Genomic DNA, 24,842 nt, shown 5'->3' with positions numbered 1-24,842 from the left:
ACACATGCACCACCCAAGGAGCACAGCAGCGGCCTCTATTAACCCCCGTCCTCTTTAAGTCCCCTTCTTCCCCACATCAGCCGGGCCCTTCCTGCGCCCTGCCCTGTTTGCGGCCCACGGGCCCTATTTCCACCCCCCCGCAAATGGCAGGTAAGACCAGACTAGTTAGGGCAACGGCTTCAAACGTTGCTAGTGATCATGCGCAAAACACTCGCGCATGCTCAGTTACACTGGGGGAAATATCACGGAGGCATGATTTGTTAGTGAGCATGCTCGGAAAGTTCGCGCATGCTCCATCGCTCCACCGGCCTAGCTGGGTGAGCGTAGTTAGTGGCTTTGCGTGTAGTGCGACTGCGTAGTTCGTGGGTTCGGGGCGTTTGAAGGACGTAGTCGCTGCCCCCGCACGTGGCAGGATTTGGGAAGCGCGAGCCCGTGAGTTTCTCGCCTGTCACCGCTGGCAGCGGGACACGTAAGGAGGGAATGTCGGGCCGGGAGCCGCGGAGAGAGGAGGAGGGGGCGAAGCTGAACCAGAAGGAGGAGCTGAACCGAAAGGTGGGGGCGGGGCGCGGATGACTGTCGCCCGCACGGCCCTCGCGAGACCGGATGTTCCGGCCTCTTCAGAAGAGAAACTGGTCCAGTTCCGGTTGGGGTCAGTGCGGAGGAGTGAGGCCCCCTGTCGGCTGGGATGGTGGGGCCCAGTGCGGGAGGCCCGGCCGGGGAGGGGGCGGCACCAGCATGACGTCATCTTGCTTATTTGGCTTTATCACTACTGGAGCGTTCGCAGTGATGTCACGCTGCAAGGTGTAGTGTCATAATGCCGCCACAGCGAATCAGGATGTTACATTGGCCCTGGAAATACTTTCAGGGAAATCGTGTGACATTGGGTGCTTGCTGTGAAAATGGGGGTGCGGGGCAGCAGGAATATGAGTGATGACTTCATTTTTACCTGCAGGAAAAAATGAGGGACTCAGTACCACGAAAAAGCAGAGATTTCTTTGGCTTTTTAAAATTTTCACAGTAGAAAACTTCCACCATAATTTGCCCTAATTAATGGCTTTAGTGCCTGTGTTAGTAAAGGACTAAATGGACATATTGGTAGAACTACTGTGTCATGCCTAGTGTTGATCACTCCAAGCTTGAGATACATGGTCAGGGAATTGTGGGTTATCTTACGCTGCATCTACTCGTCCCATACATGCTCCATGGAGACATAAAATATTTTAGCCTCTGGAGTTGTCATTCTGGCATTCTTTACAAATGCTAAATATTTACTGTAGAGACAGTAACGTCATCAGTCTGTAGTCTGTTAAATCTTAAGGATTTCCTTAATCTTCACTTTCGTTTTGTAAATTTACTGCTTCTCCATGGAGTCTTCAGTGGAGGATATTGGTGCAATATATGTGTTATGGTTTGATCGCCTGAGAGACAGGAATGGGATTAAAAGTGGATTTATGCCAGCTTTGTGACTTCCAAATTCTGGAACCAGTTACAGTACTGTTCAGTCCATGGCATAAACTAGAGGAGATGCTATGCTGTTCTTGTTTATGTCCAGTAGCCTATGGCCCCAAGGGCCATTCTTGCAGCCTGTAATAGTTGTAATAGTAGAGGTTCTTTGGTCTTTTTTCCAGCAGTGATCCCTATATCAGAGAAAGAAGGTGTGGACAGCTCTGCACCCCAAGGATTCCCCCTGCCCTAGATGCGTTCCCAGGAAATTGACAAAATTGGCTTCACAGTTCTTTGTACTGTTGTGTGCTTCAGAATGAAAAAGAAGTTAGAAAAATCATAAAGAAACCCATTTTTCCCCTGAAAAGAAGAAAATCCCACAAAACAGATCTTTCATATGCTCTTGTTGCATTAACCTCGGTGAAATTCTCCTGATTTATACCAGAATAATTCAGAATCTAGTTCCTAGCCTGTTCTGTCATCCCTGTTGATTACAAAACATGCCATATTTGCCTACATAGTAACCCCATCTACAAGAGTAGTAGGCTTTATTAGGGTCTGGTGCAAAGCTCAGTGAAAGCAATAGAAAGACTCCCATTGATTTCAGTAGGCTTTGGAATCAGGCCCTAGATGTGCAGTAGTGATCACATGTAATTGTGGAGAAAAAGATGCAGGTCATATACAAATTATCTCTCTTCTAAAGCAGGTATTTGAAAATGTGGTTTACTCCCTCCTGGTTTGCTGGCTCAGACTTCTACAGATACAGTTTTTGAGATCAAATTAATTTCAGAAAAGTTTGCTTTGGTTTCTATCAGTCGTATGCCCCAGAATATTTTACTGGCTATGTTTATATTGGCTATGGAAACAACATCTTTCATGTCTCAGTTTACTTTCCATTCTTTACTCCATCACTTTTCTATCTAATTTCTCCTGGACCTGTCAGAATAAGACAAACATTTGCATTTACCTATCCGAAAACATGGGTTGGAGTGTTAATAGTGGGTTATAACATGCTGATTTATTTGTCATAAATCCAGAGTTCTATTATGTTTTTCAGATTAAAGAGCAGAAAGTTGTAGTTGATGAGCTTTCCAACTTGAAGAAGAACCGAGTGAGTGATTACAAAGTGGTTTTTTGTCAATTCATGTTTTGCATTAGATAAATCACCTTGTCCGGCTTGTCCTCGTCCGTCCCTCCACAAACATAGGTTGACACCACACCATTCTGTTTTATTATGAGCACGTTCTTTCCATTTCTGGCCAAAGAGTTTTGTCATGGGATCAGCCCCGCACATTTCTGGTCTGCCCAGCAGTCGCTTTTGGTCTGTGTCGTCTGTTGTCTTGCCTGCAGACTGCATGACCTGCCCATCTCCACTTTGCATCATACATCGCTTGCACTACATCAGTCACCTCTCTACGCCTTCTGATCTGACTCGGTATATGATCACAGAGCGATATTTTGCACATTTGTCTTTCCATTGCTGTCTGGGTGACAGCCAATTTTTCTTCCTCGCTTTTGTCATTGGCCAGCTTTCCACTCCATATATCATTGCTAGCAGAGCAGTGGATTTAAACAGTTTTTTCCTTTTAATTCATGGGCAGTTCATCAGTTAGAGATGTCTTTATTTTGTTGAGATTTTCCTGCCCCACCTTTCTCCTCCTACTGCATTTCCCTTCAAATGAATTGTCTCTGTTCAGCTGCTTACCCAGATAAATGTATTTGTCAACGTCCTGGATTACTTTCCCGTTTACAATGATGATTCCCGCTTCAGATGCTCATTTCGCATCCATTTAGTCTTTGACATGTTCACTTCCAACCCAATATCATGCGAAAGTGTTTGCAGTTGCTGCAGTTTGTTCTCTAAGAACATAAGAATGGCCATACTGGGTCAGACCAAAGGTCCATCCAGCCCAGTATCCTGTCTACTGACAGTGGCCAGTACGAGCTGCCCCAGAGGGAGAGAACCTAATAGGTAATGATCAAGTGATCTCTCTCCTGCCATCCATCTCCACCCTCTGACAAACAGAGGCTAGGGACACCATTCCTTACCCATCGTGGCTAATAGCCATTAATGGACTTAACAGTCATGAATTTATCTAGTTCTCTTTTAAACCCTGTTATAGTCCTAGCCTTCACAACCTCCTCAGGCAAGGAGTTCCATAGGTTGACTGTGCACTGTGTGAAGAAGAACTTCCTTTTATTTGTTTTAAACCTGCTGCCCATTAATTTCAGTTGGTGGCCCCTAGTTCTTATAGTATGGGCATAAGTAAATAACTTTTCCTTATCCACTTTCTCCACGCCACTCATGATTTTATATACCTCAATCAAACCCCCCCGTAGTCTCCTTTTTTCCAAGATGAAAAGTCCTAGCCTCTTTAATCTTTCCTCATATGGGACCCGTTCCAAACCCCTAATCATTTTAGTTGGCCTTTTTTGAACTTTTTCTAATGCCAGTATTTCTTTTTTGAGATGAAGAGATCACATCTGTACACAGTATTCAAGCTCTGGATGAACCGTGGATTTATATGAGGGCAATAAGATATTCTCCATCTTATTCTCTATCCGTTTTTTCATGATTCCTAACATCCTGTTTGCTTTTTTGACTGCCATTGCGCACTGCGTGGATATCTTCAGAGAACTATCCACAATGACTCCAAGATATCTTTCCTGATTAGTTGTTGCTAAATTAGCCCCCCTCATATTGTATGTATACTTGGGGTTATTTTTTCCAATGTGCATTATTTTACATTTATATACATTAAATTTCGTTTCCATTTTGTTGCCCAATCACTTAGTTTTGTGAGATCTTTCTGAAGTTCTTCACAGTCTGCTTTGGTTTTGACTGTCTTGAGCAGTTTAGTATCATCTGCAAACTTTGCCACCTCACTGTTTACCCCTTTCTCCAGATCATTTATGAATAAGTTGAATAGGATTAGTCCTAGGACTGACCCTGGGGGAACACCATTAGTTACCTCTCTCCATTCTGAAAATTTACCATTTGTTCCTACCCTTTGTTTCCTGTCTTCTAACCAGTTCTCAGTCCATGAAAGGATCTTCCCTCTTATCCCATGACAACTTAATTTACGTAAGAGCCTTTGATGAGGGACCTTGTTAAAGGCTTTCTGGAAATCTAAGTACACTATGTCCCCTGGATTCCCCTTGTCCACATGTTTGTTGACCCCTTCAAAGAATTCGAAAAGATTAGTAAGACATGATTTCTCTTTACAGAAACTATGTTGACTTTTGCCCAGCAAGTTATGTTCTATGTGTCTTGACAATTTTATTTTTATTTTTACTATTCTTTGCTATTGTTTCAGCTAACTTGCCCACCACTGATGTTAGACTTACCAGTCTATAATTGCCAGGATCACCTCTGGAGCCCTTTTTAAATATTGGTATTACGTTAGCTATCTTCCAGTCATTGGGTACAGAAGCCGATTTAAAGGACAGGTTACAAACCTTAGTTCATAGTTCCGCAATTTTACATTTGAGTTCTTTCAGAACTCTTGGGTGACTTGTTGCTGTTAAGTTTATCAATTAATTCCAAAACCTCCAGAGTGACACTTCGATGTGTGACAATTCCTCTAATGTGTCACCTACAAAGGACGGCTCCGTTTTGGGAATCTCCCTAACATCCTCAGCTGTGAAGACTGGAGTAAAGAATTCATTTACTTTCTCCGCAATGACTTTATTGTCTTTAAGTGCTCCTTTTGTATCTTGATCGTCCAGGTGCCCCACTGGTTGTTTAGCAGGTAGATAAATGAAGGTGGGAAAGCATGAGAAAACAAACACAAACACTTCAAAATAGCTGCTGCCCACTATGAGTCTGACACTTTTTAAGACAGCATTTAGTTATTGTTATATTGATATTATTAACCTAGTTTACATTCCTTGTCAAAGATGATTTATTTTTCAGGAAGTGATCACATCCAGTTTTGTGGTAGTGATGAAGTGTGGCACATTCTAGATCAAAGTAAAACACCTGAGTGCCCCTTCCAACACATCTCAATGCTTCAAGCCAAAAAGAAGACAACTCTTACTCTACATTTTCCAAGTGGTGAGGGAATTACTCTCCATATTACATTCAGAATTAAGCTGTGCAGGAATTGTTTTTTATCAGGGGAAATACCAAATTTTTATGTCAAACCCATAATATTTGTTACAGATTTTGAAGGCAAAAGTTGCTTAAAGTTGCTTTTAAAAATACAAAAGAAGACCTTCTCTGCTGTTATCCTCCTCCATAAATCCCTTGAGTTTTATGACCATTATGCAAGAATGGTTGGTGAAGGGCGGTAGATAGAAATGAGAAAACAGATGTTATATGCACTGTTAAGCAAATAAATACTTTCCTTTTCTCTAAGCATAACTTATATTGGCTAAAACTCCAAGATAAAGATGTATAGCCTACATGAAGGGGGGGAAATACCTGCTCCCATTTTAATATCTAAGAAAAGCAGGACAGCTTTTCCATGACTACTTCAAAATGATTATGTTCTGATATTTATCAGTCTGATTAATCAGTGTCTAAAGTTTGTAAAAAACAAATTAATTGAGTTTCTCTTTGGATCAGCACAATTTGTTTCGCCATTAATCATGTCCGTCGTGTGAATTTTTCAGAAGTCCTTACCATTAGCCTGGCTGCTTTCTTTGAAATAAGAGAGATTTACCATTAATTTTGAGGGGAGCAGAGTTAAGCCAATACTGAGCATGTGTGAAAATCCTACCCTATATGCACAAGTTAAAACCTTTTTAAAAATAAAGATAGGGTTAACTATATACAAATGTCATCTGCAAAACATTTGTAAATGACGGCACTTTATTTTCAGAGATATCTTATGCGTTACCTACCAACTATCTAATTTCAACAGTGCACAGAAAAAATGATAATCAATGTAAATGGACTTATATGTTCTTAAAAATAAATCCTTCAAGGTGCAGGTAAATTATGCAGAAATGTGTAAACAATTCCTGACAAAAGCAGAATTAGTTTGAGCCCTGGATAGCTCAGGACTGGTAATGGGTCTTTGTCAAACGTGATCAGTTTTTTTATTGGTGCAGTTATTGGTGGACATGTTCACATCAGAATTGGCACCACTGGCTGACCCATTGGCAGTTTCAACAGAGAGTATGGAAGAGATGGAGGATGGATGCTGAAGCACATTGGAGAGGCAGTGTAAAAAAGCATGTACTTGCCACTTCTGGTCCGTGTGTTCTGTGGATAAAGGACTTCAGTCTCTAGGACTCTCCATCTGAAGTTTCACAAACACCCCCCTCCCTTTTTTTTTTTTTTGATTGTCTATAGTATGCCAGTTGAGACTGCTATCTCGTGTTTTGGTTAACTGTTCAGAATTAAATGCACTGTAGATATGATATGAAATCACAAATTTTGTTCCCTATCACCATGACTGAATAGTTCAGTTTGGCTTTGTGTACTTGATGAATATCATGGATACAACTTGATAAAGAATTGTCTTTATGGTATAGTAGAACCTCATTTTTACAAACCCAGATTTTACAAACCACCAGTTACATGAACCATTTTTCTTGATGGGACAAAAAATCACAACAGAAGAGACTTCGGTGAAGAACAAGTCAACATCCCTTTATATTCTGATGTCTTCAGTGTGTTGGAAATTGCTTTGCAGTTGTTCGAAAGACAAGAAAATGATGCAGTGCATCATACTGCAACTTAGGCACTGTACTGACTAATTTTTTTATGTTCAATTTTATGAACTTCTTGACTTTCTGCACTCAGTCTCTAATTAGTTTGTAACATAGAGGCTCTACTGTATATACGATTTATGTTGGGCCAAATCCTGTAGTTTTTAATCAGTCTATTCCATTGGTTCCCAAACTTTAACAGCCTGTGAACCCCTTTCACTAAAATGTCAAGTCTTGCGAACCCCCTCCAAAAAATGAATATTTCCAGGGATTTTCTCCTTTACCTGAATATAAATTATAAAAGCAGTGATCTTGGAAATATAAAATTTGGTTTTATGACATGCTTATTACACACTATTTATTATTCATTATTATTTATCATTATAGTATTTTTAGTAGAATCAAACGAAATGCAGAGACAAAATTTCTCGATACTTTAAATGACTGCTTCTTGGAGCAGCTGGTACAGGAATCCACAAGGGGGAGAGGCAACTCTCAATTTAGTCCTGAGTGGAGCGCAGGATCTGGTCCAAGAGGGGACTATAACAGGACTGCTTGGAAATAGTGACCATAATATTATAACATTTAACATTTCTGTGGTGGGAAGAACACCTCAACAGCCCAATACTGTGGCATTTAATTTCAGAAAGGGGAACTATGCAAAAATTAGGAGGTTAAACAGAAATTAAAAGGTACAGTGACTAGAGTGAAATCTTTGTAAGCTGCATGGACACTTTTCAAAGACACCATAATAAAGGCTCAACTTAAATGTATACCCCAAATTAAAAAACACAGTAAAAGAACTAAAAAAGAGCCACCATGGCTTAACAACCATGTAAAAGAAGCAGTGAGAGATAAAAGACATCTTTTAAAAAGTAGAAGTCAAATCCTCGTGAGGTAAATAAAAAAGGAGCATAAACACTGCCAAATTAAGTGTAAAAATGCAATAAAAAAAGCCAAAAAGGAGTTTGAAGGACAGCTAGCCAAAAACTCAAAAGGTAATAAAATGTTTTTTAAGTACATCAGAAGCAAGAAGCCTGCTAAACAACCAGTGAGGCCTCTGGACGATCAAGATAGAAAAGGAGCGCTTTAAGACAATAAAGTCATTGCGGAGAAACTAAATGAATTATTTGCTTCAGTCTTCATGGCTGAGGATGTTAGGGAGATTCCCAAACCTGAGCTGGCTTTTGTAGGTCACAAATCTGCAGAATTGTCACAGATTGAAGTGTCACTAGAGGAGGTTTTGGAATTAATTGATAAACTTAACAGTAACAAGTCACGGGGACCAGATGGCATTCACCCAAGAATTCTGAAAGAACTCAAATGTGAAGTTGCAGAACTATTAACTATGGTTTGTAACCTGTCCTTTAAATCAGCTTCTGTACCCAATGACTGGAAGATAGTTAATGTAATGCCAATATTTAAAAAGGGTTCTAGAGGCGATCCTGGCAATTACAGACCAGTAAGTCTAACGTCAGTACCTGGCAAATTAGTTAAAACAATAGTAAAGAATAAAATTGTCAGACACATAGAAGAACATAACTTGTTGGGCAAAAGTCAACGTGGTTTCTGTAAAGGGAAATCATGTCTTACTAATCTTTTAGAGTTCTTTGAAAGGGTCAACAAACGTGTCTGTACTGTGTACAGAGATGGTCCTCTCATCTCAAAAAAGATATACTGGCATTAGAAAAGTTCAGAAAAGGGCAAGTAAAATGATTAGGGATTTGGAACAGGTCCCATATGAGGATAGATTAAAGAGGCTAGGACTTTTCAGTTTGGAAAAGAGGAGACTAAGAGGGGATATGATTGAGGTATATAAAATCATGAGTGATGTGGAGAAAGTGAATAAGGAAAAGTTATTAATTTGTTTCCATAATATAAGAACTAGGGGCCACCAACTGAAATTAATGGGCAGCAGGTTTAAAACAAATAAAAGGAAGTTCTTCACACAGCACACAGTCAACCCATGGAACTCCTTGTCTAAGGTAGTTATGAAGGCTAGGACTATAACAGGGTTTAAAAGAGAACTGGATAAATTCATGGCTGTTAAGTCCATTAATGGCTATTAGCCAGGATAAGTAAGGAATGGTTCCCTAGCCTCGTTTGTCAGAGGGTGGAAATGGATGGCAGGATAGAGATCACTGATCATTATCTGTTAGGTTCACTCCATCTGGGGCACTTGGCATTGGATGCTGTCAGTAGACAGGATACTGGGCTGGATGGACCTTTGGTCTGACCCAGTATGGCCATTCTTATGCTTTTATGTATTACATTATGAAAACAGCAACACCCTTCCATGATCTCACTTTTGTAGCTTGTATCACTTTGAATAAGCCTATTGTAAGACAAGGCTCCTATGTTTCATCAAGGAGTATCAGATGTGAAACAGCATGAAGCTATTTAAGAAGCCAATCCATAGAGTTCCTCCTACACAAGCATTCGGGGCTTGAGCAGTCCAGACAAACAACGCACGTTACAACAAAGCTTAAACTTGTTTTTCATAATTTTAAAAACAATACTAGCTCCCTATTTAATTTTAAGAACAGCAAAAAATATCCACCTCCCTTTCCATTTCTTATAAGGACTCTCGAAGTTTAAATATCCTCAGTGTGATAGAGATGTTTGCTTTGATCTGCTTAGCTCTTGGAAGTCCAGGGGCTCCAGGCTGTTGGCCTCGTGCTGCCCAGGATCCCTGTCCGCCATTAGGAATTTTTTTCCTGAGAACCCCCTGTAACATTTTGTGAATCTCCTGGGGTTCACAAATTCCAGTTTGGGAACCACTGATCTATTCTAGAACTCTCACTGAAGTTTCGAGTGAGTAGAGACTCCAGGAAACTGTCAGTATAAATGGTAACCATGTTCTGTTATACATTTTACAACTATAATATGTGTTGCAAATAATTAACTTTTTAATATTTTTATCTTTTATCCTACATTTTTTGTATCACATAGATCTGTTTTTAGTACAGTGCCTTTTAATGTAGTAACTTGATGGACGCTTGCCATTTAAAAGAATGTGAATTTGTGTGTCCTTTTGGCATCAGTACTTTCAAACTTTTACAATGTCTTATCTAAATTGTTGATTAAAATGTCTAACTTGGCCTGATATTTGCCAATATCATGTTAGCTATTCATACACTTTAAGTATTCATCAATATGGTTTACTTTCAATTTAATTTATATTTGAAATAGTGGCACTTGAGTCATCATATGTGAGGGAAGAAGAATATAAAATAACAGTAGGTAACAATGATGTGGATGGTAAAACCATTGTCTTGATAACACATTAGGCTTCTGCTATAGATTTATTATTAATATTAACCTATCCCAATTTCCTTCTTATTTTTCAGAAAGTTTACAAACAGCAACCCAACAGCAACATATTCTTTCTTGTAGACAGAACAGAAACACTATCTGAATGTAAAAGTAAGTTCTTAACATACATTGCCTAACAGTATTTAAAGGTGGTATTCGTAACTCAGTAGGATTTCCCATGCAGATCAAAATGAACAATCATAATTTGTTTATTCAAAGTTGTATGATTGCTGTGTTTAATTTGTCTGAATATGACAGAAGATTGAAGTAATCACAGTATTATATATATTCATGCTAAAGTACTTAAAATGAAAAGCTGCCAGTCCTAAAAATGTAGGAAGAGTTGCCAGTAAAAATTATAGTAGACCTAGTGCCCAGTCCTCTGAAGTGCAGAGCACCCTCATCTCCTTTCAGGAAGCAATCAGCATCTTGCAGCATTTGGTCCCATATAGGAAGAATAAACCTGTTTGAAAGTAGCATGGGATAGGGAAGAAAGAAAACTGCAGTTGAACTGGATACCTTAGGGGGCTGGAGGAATGGGCTTTGGGATTATGGAGGTGTGGAGGGTTGAGGATCCAGGACAGAAGCATCTGGAGAATGAGAGAGAGACCGATGGTTAAATAGAGACCAAGAAGCATCAATTAGATGAGAACATCTAGGGTCAGGTGTGGAATGAATTCCAGGATGTAAATGAACTTGGTAATTTCTGGACAGAACAAATGGTGCTTGATCTTTATTTCTTAGAGTGTTTTTAGCCAGTTTACACTGAGAAGGCTTTAGTTAAGATAGTTCATTGCAGTTTGTTATGATAGTAAAGTACAAATCTTACACTGACAGTAGCTAGGAGTTCACCAGGTTCTGATACTGGTAAAAGCCTTATGTTTAAAAATGCATTACAATAATAATGACTTAGATTAGAGGGATAGGTTGTAAACTCTTTGGGACAGGGACTGTCTTTTTTTTCTATGCCTGTATGGTGCCCAGCACAATAGGGTCCTGGTCCATGACTGAGGCTCTTAGTCTTGGGCACTACAATAATACCAATAATAAAGAATAATTTCAGTACCTGATAAGTCAGTAGTTACAGCGAATAGCCCAATCAATGCAAATTTAATGATGCACAATTTTAAAGTTCATGTAAACAAAAATGTGCATAAACAATAAGAATATATATCTAAATTTGATTATCTTTAAGGTGGGGAAGCTGCAATGGGTTGATTTGTGCTATGTTACTGATGCAAACACTTTCATATTTTCTTATGTGTCTTTACATTTGTGTTTGTACTATTGGCTATGATTACTGACTTATCAGGAACCATTATTATCACTGTTTATTATATGTATTATTGTAGTGCCTAAGAGGCCCAATCATAGAATCATAGGACTGGAAGGGACCTCAAGAGGTCATCTAGTACAGTCCCCTGCACTCATGGCCTAACTAAGTATTATCTAGACCATCACAGACAGGTGTTTGCTAAACTGCTCTTAAAAATCTCCAATGATGAAGATTCCACAACCTTCCTAGGCAATTTATTCCAGTGCTTAACTACTCTGACACTTAGGAAATTTTTCCTAATGTCCCACCTAAACCTCTCTTGCCGCAATTTAAGCCCATTGCTTCTTGTCCTATCCTCAGTGGTTAAGAAGAACTATTTTTCTCCTTCTTCCTTGAAACAACCTTTTATGTATTTGAAAACTGTTATCATGTCCTCTCTGTCTTCTCTTTTCCACACTAAACAAACCCAATTTTTTCAATCTTCCCTCATAGGTCATGTTTTCTAGACATTTAATCATTTTTGTTGCTCTTCTCTGGACTTCCTCAAATTTGTCAACATCTTTCCTGCAAGGTGGCACCCAGAATTGGACACAATACTTCAGTTGAGGCATAATCAGCGCGGACTAGAGCAAAGGAATTAGTTTTCGTGTCTTGCTTACAACATTCCTACTAATACATCCCAGAATAATGTTTCCTTTTTTTTTGCAACAGTGTTACACTGTTGACTCATATTTAGTTTGTGGTCCACTATGACCCCCAGATCTCTTTCTGCAGTGTTCCTTCCTAGGCAGTCATTTCCCATTTTGTATGTGTGCAACTGATTGTTCCTTCCTAAGTGGAGTATTTTGCATTTGTCCTTATTGAATTTCATCCTATGTACTTCAGACCATTTCTCCAGTTTGTCCAGATCATTTTGAATTATAATCCTATCTTCCAAAGCACTTGCAACCCCTCCTAGCTTGGTATAGTCTGCAAACTTTATAAATGTACTCTCTATGCCATTATCGAAATCATTGATGAAGATATTGAACAGAACTGGATCCAGAACTGATCTCTGCTAGATCCCACTCATTATGCCCTTCCAGCATGACTGTGAACCACTGATAACTACTCACTGGGATCGGTTTTCCAACCTATTATGCACCCTCCTCATAGTAGCTCCATCTAGGTTGAATTTCCCTAGTTTGTTCATGAGATGGTCATGCGAGACAGTATCAAAAGCTTTACTAAAGTCAAGGTATACCACATCTACCACTTCCTCCCCATCCACAAAGCTTGTTACTCTGTCAAAGAAAGCTGTCAGGTTTGACACAGTTTTCCTCTTGACATATCCATGCTTACTGTTATGTACCACCTTATTATCTACTCAGTGTTTGCAAATTGATTGCTTTATTATTTGCTCCATCTCTTTCCAGGTACAGAAGTTAAGCTAACTGGTCTATAATTCCCTGGGTTGTCTTTATTTTCCTTTTTATAGATTGGCTCTATATTTGCCCTTTTCCAGTCTTCTGGAATCTCTCCCGTCTTGCATGACTTTTCAAAGATAATTGCTAATGGCTCAGATATCTCCTCAGTCAGCTCCTTGAGTATTCTAGAACGCATTTCATCAAACCCTGGTGACTTGAAGACATCTAACCTATCTAAGTAATTTTTAACTTGTTCTTTCCCTATTTTATTCTCTGATTCTACCTCATCTTCACTAGCATTCACTTTGTTAGATGTCCAATCACCACCAACCTTCTTGGTGAAAACCGAAACAAAGAAGTCATTAAGCATCTCTGCCATTTGCACATTTTCTGTTATTGTTTTTTCCCCCTCATTGAGTAACAGGCCTACCCTGTCCTTGGTCTTCCTCTTGCTTCTAATATATTTGTAGAATGTTTTTTTTGTTATACATTATGTCTCTAGGTAGTTTGATCTCATTTTGTGCCTTGGCTTTTCTAATTTTGTCCCTACATACATATGTTATGTTTATATTCATCCTTTGTAATTTGACCTAGTTTCTACTTCATGTAGTATTCTTTATTGAGCTTCCGATCATTGAAGATCTCCTGGTTAAGCCAGGGTGGTCTCTTGCCATACTTCCCATCCTTCCTATACAGTGGGATAATTTGCTCTCGTGCCCTTAATAATGTCTTTTGAAAAACTGCCAACTGTCTTCAGTTGTTTTTCCTCTAGACTTGCTTCCCATGGGATCTTACCTACCAACTCCCTGAGTTTACTAAAGTCTGCCTTCCTGAAATCCATTGACTTTATTTTGCTGTTCTCGCTCCTATTACACGTCTGCCCCGATATAACTCTGTCCTCAGGAACCAAAAAATCTTACCGTGTTATAGGTGAAACCGCATTATATCAAACTTGCTTTGATCCGCCAGAGTGCACAGCTAAAAATTGTCTCCAATACATTCCAAGAACTTGTTGGATAATCTGTGCCCTGGTGTGTTATTTTCCCAACAGATGTCTGGGTAGTTGAAGTCCCCCATTACCACCAAGTCCTGTGCTTTGGATGATTTTGTTAGTTTCTTAAAAAAAGCCTCATCCACCTCTTCTTCCTGTTAGGTGGTCTATAGTAGACTCCTACCATGACGTCATCCTTGTTTTTTACCCCTTTTATCCTTACCCAGAGAATTTCAACAAGTCTGTCTCCTATTTCCATCTCAACCTCAGTCCAAGTATATACATTTTTAATATATAAGGCAACATCTTCTCCCTTTTTTCCCTGCCCTGTCCTTCCTGAGCAAGCTGTACCCTTTGCTAATATTCCAGTCATGCGTGTTATCCCACCAAGTCTCTGTGATGCCAACTGTGTCATTAGTTGTGTTTATTTACTAGCATTTCGAGTTCTTCCTGCTTATTCCCCATACTTCTCACATTAGTATACAGATCTAAGCTACTGATTTGATTTCCCCCACCGCCGGTTCTGTCTTTTTCTCCCTTATCCTTGCTATAAGAAACCCATGCTCCACCCAAATTCTGATCCTTCTCTCAGGTCCCCATGTTTTTGACTTACCTGTGGGCTTTGGTCACCTGCCCCTTTAAACCTAGTTTAAAGCCCTCTTCACTAGGTTAGTTAGTCTGTATCCAAATATGCTCTTCCCCTTCCTCGATAGGTGGACCCCATCTCTGCTTAAGTCTTTCTTCCTGGAACTGCATCCTGTGGTCAAGGAAACCAAAGCCTTCCGGACGACACCATCTTCGCAGCCAGGCATTCACCTCCAGGAGGCATCTGTCTCTGCCTGGGCCCCTACCCTTGACCGGAAGGATCAAAGAGAACACCACCTGCGCTCCCAGCTCCTTCACCCTTATTCCCAGAGCCCTGTAGTCACTTCTGATCTGCTGAGGGTCATACCTCACAATATCATTAGTGCCCACATGGATGAGTATCATGGGGTAGTAGGGGAGCATGAGGATGCTCCTTGACAATCCCTCCGTAACATCTCAGATACGGGCCCCTGGCAGGAAGCATACCTCCTGGGATGCCATGTCAGGATGACAGGTGGGTGCCTCCAACCCCCTCAGAAGAGAGTCACCAACCACCACTACCCTACATTTTCTTTGGGGAGTGGTGGCTGCGATCCTCCCAGCCTTGGGGGTATATGGCATTTCTTCCTCCACCTTTGGGGGTGACTGCTCATTGCCAGGGCAGCATATCAATTTTCCATCACCATCGTGGGTGGGTTGGGAGTAGGGATGGAGCACTGCCTGCTGCCAGAAGTAACCAGGAGCCAGTGTCTTCCCTGTGACAGAGCCATATCCTCTTCCCTCGGTGGTGTGACAGCAGTCTTCTGTAGCTGGATAGTGTCCTCAGCCTTGGATGTCTCCCTATGAATACTCTCAAGGAATTGGGCACGGATGCTCCTCAGCATAGCCACCTCTTCCTGTAGCTCTCCCACCGGCTTTCTGAGAGATTCCACCAGCAGGCACCTTTCACACTGGATGGTCCCCCCCAGCCTGGCTTTCTGTGAGTGGGAAATGCAGACCACAATCTCAGGAAATCCACACCAGGATCTGGGTAGAGGCATCCATGGTTAGGTTGTCTGCCAGATACAGGCTCAGGTGGAGGAGACAGGAGCAATGCTGGCACTGGCGTTGTGACCCTTCCTAACCATAGGGATTTTATTTCATCTCCCTCCCACAAACCCCTTCTCAAACTCCCCTGTTTGTGGTCCCCCTATTCGCTTGCTCCCCTTGGTCACTTAGTCTTTGGCTTTTAAGGCCTTCTCTCCTGCGTCAGCCCTACCACCTCATTAATTTCACAGGGGCAGGTGATCACGAGGCTGATCAGGGATGAGCCAGGGAACAAAGACTCAAACAGTCTCCAGACACACAATCCCAACTGACCATGCAACTGAAATAACCTGAAAGAAAAAGAAAAAACACAAACAGCCAAACAAACTCACTCACCCCAAGATTAGTACTCGGATCTTGTTTGTTCAACAGGGGGAACGCCCTTTCTCAAACTCTGCTGTTTGCGGTCCCCTGTTTGCTAGTTTCCCTTCATTGCTTAGCCTCTGGCTTTTAAGACTTTCATGGACCAGGATCCTATTGTGCTAGGCACTGTACAAATATAGACCAGAAAGACAGTCCCTGCCCCAAAGAGCTCACTGTCTGTCCCTCTAAGTCATTTGTATTCTATCACATTTATTATTTTTTATTTTTAATAGTTATTAATTTATGAATTAAATTTGTTGATTTATTAAAATAATTTTTCAATGATTATTTATTTCCTCTTTTCTTTTATGCAGACACATTAGATGACCTGAAGAAGGCACATCAGGAGATAGAAAATTCAGAGAAGACCAAAATCAGGAAATAGACCATTTAAATTCTACATAGCAATGTGTGGCATTTGTTGTGTTGTCAGCTTGTCTGTTCAGCACACTATTGGTGGCTTCTTCAAAGATGATCTGCTGTGCAACCTTAGAAGAAGAGGACCTAACAGCAGCCAGCATCTGATAAAGACTGTGTCTGATCTCTCCTACCAGTGTTTGTTTTCTGGCCATATTCTTCACTTGAGGGGATTGATGACTCCCCAGCCTCTGACAGACATTCATAACAATGTGTTTCTTTGGAATGGAGAAGTCTTCAATGGAATTCACATAGGGACAGTAGAGAATGACACTCAAGTTATGTTTCATCATCTTTCATCACGTAGTAGTGAATCTGCTATTTTGTCACTCTTCTCATCTGTTCGGGGTCCATGGTCTTTTATTTATTATCAAGCATCTAGACACTACTTGTGGTTTGGTAGGGATTATTTTGGTCGTCGTAGTTTGTTGTGGCAGTTTAATAAAGAGCTAGACAGGGCTCTCTGTCTGTCGTCGGTAAGTGCTCTTTCTGAGTCTGATAACGAATGGCAGGAAGTTCCAGCATCTGGAATTTACAAAATCGATCTCAAGGCCTGTGCTATATCTGAATCTTTGGTTTTAACATTATATCCCTGGAAATACCATTTCAGAGAAAATGCAATAGAAGAAACATTCTTCAGTGGCTTGGATCAGATTTCAAAAGATTTACCTGCCTATGTGTCTCTTACGATGAGTGAGTCAAAACTTTCTTTAATAACGCCAGTTGTTCCTTTAAATAGGACAGTTCCTGAAACTTCAGTTGACTCTCATTGCCCTAATATTACTAATAGTATAGTTACTGTAGAAGATCTTCATGGATTTCTTGCAGAAGAGCACAAGAAGAAATTGGTCCATCAGCTTATTGATGTTTTAGGTGAAGCTGTAAAGAGACGTGTTTTATATCTGTTTAGAGATACGGATGAGCTAACAGGAGAAATTCTGAGTATACCTACCAAGAAAGCACATGTTGCAATACTATTTTCTGGTGGCATTGATTCTATGGTTATTGCAACCCTAGCTGATCGACATATTCCTTCGGAGGAACCAATTGATCTGCTTAATGTAGCCTTCATGATTAAAGAACAGACTAAACAAAGCAAGCAGAAAAAACAACATGAATTGCATTCTTGTCAGGAATGCTTTAAAAAACTTGATACTACACTTGTTGATAACTTGTCTCGCTTCAATGTGCCTGACAGGATCACTGGCAGGGCAGGACTGAAAGAACTAGAGACTATTAATCCTTCAAGAACTTGGAATTTTGTGGAAATTAATGTTACACTTGAGGAACTTAAAAGAATGAGACAACAGCGCATAAGCCACTTAGTTTATCCATTGGATACTGTTCTGGATGACAGCATTGGTTGTGCAGTTTGGTTTGCTTCCAGGGGAGAAGGTTTTATTACTACCCAGGGAGATGTAAAACCATATAAAAGTTCTGCAAAGGTATAAGATCTTCTTTGTCTTATACTTGGTCAATAAAAATAAGTATAGTGCAATTTAGCTTCAGTAGTCAGTACACAATACATATCCAAGGTCACTGGAATATAAGTGAATTTTGCAGTTGTAATAAGTGTGTAACTGTCTGCAGTTCCAAAAATGCAGGACTCCTGCATTCAGTTCCTTGGCATGGAAATTTTCTATTCCGTAAGCTTGAGTATACAGGAGTAGAACTGGGAAAGGCAGTATCTTCAGCCTGAAATATTCAATTTTTGAATTGACGTAGTAGGGAAGAATCGTACCATCAGATCTAGCCTAAACAGATTTGAAATATTTAAATCTGCAGAAAATTTAGTTACTCAGCATTGTTTTGTGCTGGTATCCCACAAACCAGTAATTCCCACAATATCATTATTTGGGTTGGTATGTGACCAAAAAAAAAAGGCTATTACTACTGAGGGGAGAGGATTGTTTTTTGAAGGCTTCTGACATATTTTAAACAGTCATTTAAAGAGCAACTTTTCTCCTGTGTCCACCTGATATTTTTGTTGCTGTTTTGAAGGGGGCAACTTCTTTCAGTAATTTGATAGCCACTTCAAGAATTCTCTTCTTTCCTCCCATTTGTCTTTGGTAGCTAGGATGGAGAAAGAATTAATGTTTTTTAAAATAATGTTGCATATTTGGAGTTCACTTCTGCATCATCTTGGAGATTTACACTATTTGCTGTCAGTTAATAGGAATGTTTTAAATGGTTGGAGTCAAATAATAGAGGATTTAAAGGACAGTTTAATGGATTTTGCTTTATTTTAGATTGTGCTACAACCTGTAATGGCTTATTCATCAGAGTGGATCACCTAAAGATGTGGATACTGGTTTTATTTTAGTTGTCTTTCAAGTGACATGATTTACTTCGCAGTTTTTCTCAATTTTTCAAAAAGTTCAAATTATTTTTTTCCCTAAATAGGCTGAAATGGTTTATTATAACAGAGCAGGTCTTTTGTTTTTCTTTAATGATTTAAAGCCTGAGGGTATACTGTTCAGGTCTGATCCTGCTCCAATTTAAATCAGAGTTCCCAGTGACTTCAATGGGAACAAGATCAGGCCCTATAAAAAATAATAAATACAGGCTTATTCTATTATGTTAATCTAACTGTGTTTGAATATATTTATTGGGTTTATTTTCAGATTGTTACAGTTGAATATTTTGGGAATTTATAACATGTTTTTCCCCCCTTTAATTAGAGTTCCTAGATAAATAATAAAATACCACTTTTTATACTCTTCTGTAGGTTGTGCTTACAGGAATTGGAGCAGATGAACAGCTTGCAGGCTATTCCCGACATTGTGTTTGCTTCAAAAAATATGGTTTAGATGGCTTGAATAAGGAACTAGGAATGGAGATGGCTCGCATTTCTTCTAGAAATCTTGGCCGGGATGACAGGATTATTGGAGATCATGGAAAAGAAGCAAGGTAGCACTGTTTTAACGTGCAGCAAATCATTTCAACTCAGAACTCCATTTCTAGCACTGCAGTGGAATTTTAAACCAAAATAGTCATGTCTTAATTTTTTAAAAATTCCAGGAGGACATTTGTTGTGTGTGTACAGACATTGGGCCTGTTCTAATGTAAAGTGCTTACAGTACCCCTTAAGAAGACATAGCAACTTGAAAATCACATTTCCACCTGAAAGTTTTACTTCCAGTCTCGTGTTAGTATGATGTCATTACCCTCACAAGCACTCATTTGAGGTGACCTCACCTGCACACTGTGGTGGTTCTTGGGGTACCCAGGACTTTGAGCCACCTTGTTACCCCTTTGCCTGCAGCAGGAGAGAGACTTGCTGGTGCTTAACCATTGCAGTGTTAATCAGCTCCCTGGCACCTCCAGTCTGTTAGCCACTCAAACAGTCTCCTTTGCACAGTGCTAGTCCACCCCTCCCTTTGCTTTAACAATAGGTCCACCCCATTCCCAAGCCCCTTTAAAGTGTTTCCCTGCTGATATCTTGCCTCTCTCACTAGCTACTCACAGAAATATCAGGTTTGCTATCCCCCAGGAGACAGTGTATATATGAGGTTGTTTGATTCAACTGAGGATCAGCTCATATATATCATCACAGCACTGCAATATATTTTATAATGAAAACAATCATACATTTATCATCAAAGGCTAAGATTTAAGAGACACTGAGTAAGGGTATTCCAGTCAGCAAGGTAACTTACACAACTCTGTACACACTTTCTGGAGACTCACCTTAACTTTAACAGTCTAACCATCTGTCTAAAAGCAGTCTTCTCTCTCCTAAATGTCCTTTACAGTGCTGCCAGGCAGGGCAGTTTGGGATCCTGTTTTCATGAATATGCCCAATTACTCCCTCAGATGCAGGATAAAGAGATGGCCTAGTGTCTTCTCCTTGTATCCACCAAAATTAATTGTTGGCCCCCAGAGTCAGGATGATTCCTACTTTCTTCCTCCCCTGAGTTTTATTCCTTGGTGTGCTGACTTTATGTTTTTTTCACATTCTTGTGTTGACTTCATATGCAAAACTGGCTTCCATTGTGTTGACTTACAAAGGCAGATGTGAATATACATCTGGTAGAAACCTGTTATCAACACTGCCTGCATTCAGACTTTTTTAGGGACATATTTTCAGGTTGTGAGAGAGAGAGTTTGTGTGTGTGTGCGTGTACCCATTTCACAACTATATTAATGACCAGTGTGATCCTGGCATTCATTTAAGATCCACATTACATCATTTATGGATAAATACCATGAATGTGGTGTGAAGGCCAATACTATAATGGTGCTCAAAAGGGAGCTAGATAGATTCATGGAAGATAGGTCTATCAATGGCTATTAGACAGGATGGGCAGGAATGGTTTCCCTAGCCTCTGTTTTCCAGAAGCGGGGATTGGGTGACAGGGCATGGTTCACTTGATGATAACCTATCTGTTCATTCCCTTTGGGGCACCTGCCATTGGCCACTGTTAGAGGACAGAATACTGGGCTTGATGGACTTTGGTCTGACCCAGTAGGGTCATTCTTAGTGATAGGTATAGTGAGTTTGTGTGGCTGGTTGGGAGTTACTGTTAGAGAACAGGAGTTCTTAGGGTCTCACACACTTTCCCCCAGGTTTAGTATAACAGGAACAGCAGCAGCAAAGCTTAAACTGAAGAGGTAGCAGACAAATATGTCCAGAAGGAGGGAGGAAGGAGATGCCTGAGCATTTTTGGTGTTACTCGTGGCCCAAAAGACTTCTAAACCTCAGGAAGGGAGCAGAATTTTTTTTAATCCATACATGCTGTTAGGTGTTCTTATAGAAACCTGAATTATTTAGTTGATTTTGTCATTCATTGTTCTGCATAAAGTCTACATAATCTGATTCTGTATGGGGTACTAAGTGATGACTTTAGAGAATGCAGTCCGCAAACTCTACCCACCACATAGGCTGTGGGATTGCCATACATGCAGCTTCTTGCAGCCATTATTCCTGACTGTGAAACAGCAGCTGCTGCCCTTCCACACCTCTCCACTAGAGTTCCTAATCATTAGATTGGTATAGCCTAGATCGGGGTGGGCAAGCTTTTTGGGCTGAGGGCCACATCTGGGTGGGGAAATTGTATGCAAGGCCAGGGCAGGGGGTTGGGGTATGAGAGGGAGTGTGGCGTGTTGGAAGGAGTGCAGTGCAAGAGATTGGGGCAGAGGAAGAGTGTAGGGTGTATGAGGGAGCTCAGGGAAGAGGGTTGGGATACAGGAGGGGTGCGGAGTGCAGGAGGGGGCTCGGCAGGGGTGCAGAAGGGGTGTGGACTGCGGGAGGGGGCTCGGCAGGAAGTGGAGTGCAGGAGGGGCATGGGATGTGGCAGGGGGTTGGGGTGCAGAGGGGTGCAGCCGGGAGCTCAGGGGAGGGGGTTGGGGTGCAGGAGGGGTGTGGGGATGTACCCGGGGGCTTAAGGCAGGGAGTTGAGGGGTGGATTGCAGGAGGGGTTCGGGCTCTGGCCCAGCACTGCTTACCTAAAGCGGCTCTGGGGTGGCAACAGCACGCAACGGGGCCAGGGCAGGCTCCCTGCATGCCTTCCCTGTCCCTGTCCCTGCACCACTCCAGGAAGCCTTGCAGCCCCTGCGGGAGGGGAGGTGGAGGGCTCCACATGCACTGCCCTTGCTGCACCTCCAGGTACCTTCACCGAAGTCCCATTGGCCACGGTTCCCCGTTGCCGGGCCATGGGAGCTGTTGGGGAGCGGTTCCTGGAGGCAAGGGCAATGCACGGAGCCCTCTGTTACCCCCCCCTTCTCCTGGGGCCTCAGGGACATGGTGCCGGCCGCTTCTGAGAGCAGCGCAGGGCCCGTGGCACTCCCCTGGCCTAGATTTCGTAGCCCCACTTTAATTTACACAGAAACAAAACATCTTCTTTCATGCTTGTTTGACCCACCTAATCATCCCATCATTGGAGTTAAGTGATGGTCTGGAGGTTTTTGCATGTTAACTCTGCACTGGGTAGAATTTCTTTCTGTATAGTAAACTGAAAAAATGGATCTTAAGTCACCAGTCGTGATTTTGTGACTAGCAGAAAATGTGTAAGATCTTGGGCCGGGGGGAGTGACCTACGGAGTTATAAATCTATGATACATGTGAAAGGATCTTTAAGAAGGAAGTACCCTTTTAGCAAAGTAAAAACTGACAGTAGGCATTTACTACCTAAATTTTTGTGATTTGTTTTCCCCTTTAGAATGGTGTCACAGAATTTTCAGTCTAAATATGTTTTATTTCATAGAATCATAGATTATTAGGGTTGGAAGGGACCTCAGGAGGTAATCTAATCCAACCCCCTGCTCAAAGCAGGATCAGTCCCCAACTGGCCCACTGAAGGATTGACCTCACAACCCTGGGTTTAGCAGGCCAATGCTCAAACCACTGAGCTCTCCCAGTGTAGCTGTATACGAAGGTTAGGTTTTACAGTAGTTCAACATTTAAAAATCCTCTGATCTTGGAAAACATTCTGTTTATAAACAATCCTACACCTACATTATTTATGTTTTCTCTCTTCTATGTATCTTTATTGGTGGTGACAAGAGCTGTGCATAAAACAGAATTTCTGTCATTTGCTCCTGTTTAAGTACAAATTATTTTTCTTCGGCAAGACTTTTAAAATTTCTAATCAGATAAGTTTTAAATGAAGTTTCTTATGGATGTGTATTGCTGTTTCAGTCTTTTATTTCCCCAAGACTCCACAACACTTCTGTTTTTCTCACACCACATTAACACCAAGATTTATGTTGCATCTCCTTCTAGGAATGGATATTGGCTTGAAAGTCCAAATTTTCTACAGATCACTGTAGTGTGAATTGAGTATTCTAAAGCAGTTGTCTCATACACTACACATTTGTTTGAGTTTAAATGTTGTCAAGGTAACAGTTTTTCATAATATTTTCTGTTTAGATTTCCTTTCCTTGATGAAGATGTTGTTTCGTTTCTTAACTCTCTGCCTGTTTCGGAAAAAGCAGACTTGACTCTACCTCGAGGAATTGGTGAGAAATTACTTTTGCGCCTGGCAGCTAAGGAGCTTGGCCTCACGGCCTCTACTATTCTGCCAAAGAGGGCCATGCAGTTTGGAACCCGGATTGCAAAAATGGAAAACAGCAGTGAAAAGGCATCTGATAAATGCAACAGACTTCAGTCAGTTTCAGTAGACTAACTTATGAGGCTGCAATTGAAGGTTTGTTCACAGCACATCTTATGGGAAATTTATGGTTTAAAATTTTGTATTTTATCAAGTGTGGATATTCAATAAAATCCTCAACATTTTAGAATTGTGTTTTATATACTGGTTTTAATCAGTTTAACTGTAATTACACCTTGCATTTGGCCTAATGAAGAACCACTGTATTATTCAATCTGGTCTACCAGAGCATGACTGCCTTGGGGGAAGGAGAGGGAGGGTTTCCACAGAAAAACAACAGATTCAGGCTGTTTGTTTGTGTTTTTTTAAACTAATTTTCAGAGGGCTTTAGGGAAATACTTTTGAATCCACTCCACCTGCCCACATTATGAAGCTAGCATATAACATTAACTCAACAAAAAATGTCATCTCTAGGGGTTATTGTGTGCATTTACTTACAGCTGAAGAAGGAAAACCTACTGTGTATCATGTACATTCTGTCTGTCAGAGAAAAACTCAGTTCTCGCTTTTTGTTTGGGTGCAGCAAAATCAAGTACTTTATTATTTCTCCGGCAATTGCAATAGAGGGAGAGAGTGCCTTAGGACACTGGGTCGCCCCAGTCCCGGACAGGTCTCTCAACAGGTAAACAATTACAGCAAGCATTTATACCTTTGTTACAGACAATAAGCAATAATACAGACAATAATGAGCAACAGCTGCATTTTGTTTATACATAGGCTATCCTGCTATCTTATTTTCCTCACTTCTGGGTGCCAGTCTACATATTTAATTATCCGTGCAAGGTCGTGATAACTTCTTACACAGTTCTTTCCTACTCACCTCACGCTATCCTCACTTCTACAGATCTCACGTCATTAGGGTTACAGCTGGCCTAACTCTTGCTAACAGACTGACATTCATTAAGATCCCCTACAAATCCTTGTCAATTCTTTCCCTTCTTCCACATGTCCTTTTACCAATATTGCATTGTACATTTGAAATGTACTCTACATTTAACATTTTAATAGTGTTAGTATTACATATTTTAAAAATGAAACTCTCTCTTATAAGAAATTCTTAGTTCAAGATACTAAAAAGTCCATGTCAGAACAGTGATTGTTAGGATTAAGGAAAACTCAAGATCTGGTACAAGAAGTAATATAATTCTCATCTGGTTTATAATATGTAGAGATCTGGAAGATACTCA

General features: G+C 40.7%; 1 protein-coding gene across 6 annotated transcripts; it reads left to right on the top strand.

The window, feature by feature from the left end:
* Positions 1 to 275: 275 nt before the first annotated feature.
* On the top strand, positions 276 to 23,785 carry ASNSD1 (asparagine synthetase domain containing 1). Of its 6 annotated transcripts, none has more exons than XM_050916361.1 (6): positions 277 to 469; positions 2,501 to 2,554; positions 10,455 to 10,530; positions 16,441 to 17,988; positions 19,272 to 19,453; positions 23,415 to 23,785. In XM_050916361.1, exons 4-6 carry the CDS (start codon positions 16,534 to 16,536, stop codon positions 23,668 to 23,670), a joined length of 1,893 nt encoding a protein of 630 aa, XP_050772318.1. In that variant the 5' UTR covers positions 277 to 469; positions 2,501 to 2,554; positions 10,455 to 10,530; positions 16,441 to 16,533; the 3' UTR covers positions 23,671 to 23,785. The 6 variants fall into 6 exon arrangements, with proteins under 6 accessions (XP_050772320.1, XP_050772321.1, XP_050772318.1 ...); XM_050916358.1 differs by having other exon boundaries at positions 277 to 552; XM_050916359.1 differs by having other exon boundaries at positions 277 to 649.
* The last annotated feature ends 1,057 nt before the right edge of the window (positions 23,786 to 24,842 follow it).

The sequence above is a fragment of the Gopherus flavomarginatus genome, chromosome 10 (genome assembly GCF_025201925.1).
Source record: "Gopherus flavomarginatus isolate rGopFla2 chromosome 10, rGopFla2.mat.asm, whole genome shotgun sequence".
NCBI lineage: Eukaryota > Metazoa > Chordata > Testudines > Testudinidae > Gopherus > Gopherus flavomarginatus.
The sequence above is the reverse complement of the archived record's forward strand: the minus strand, read 5'-3'. Positions and strand labels throughout refer to the sequence as shown.

Coding starts and splice junctions, on each gene's coding strand:
- ASNSD1 (XM_050916363.1), top strand. CDS start 16,534: ATGTGTGGCATTTGTTGTGTTGTCAGCTTGTCTGTTCAGCACACTATT. Junction 17,989..19,271: donor CATATAAAAGTTCTGCAAAG/GTATAAGATCTT, acceptor ACTCTTCTGTAG/GTTGTGCTTACAGGAATTGG. Junction 19,454..23,414: donor GATCATGGAAAAGAAGCAAG/GTAGCACTGTTT, acceptor TTTTCTGTTTAG/ATTTCCTTTCCTTGATGAAG.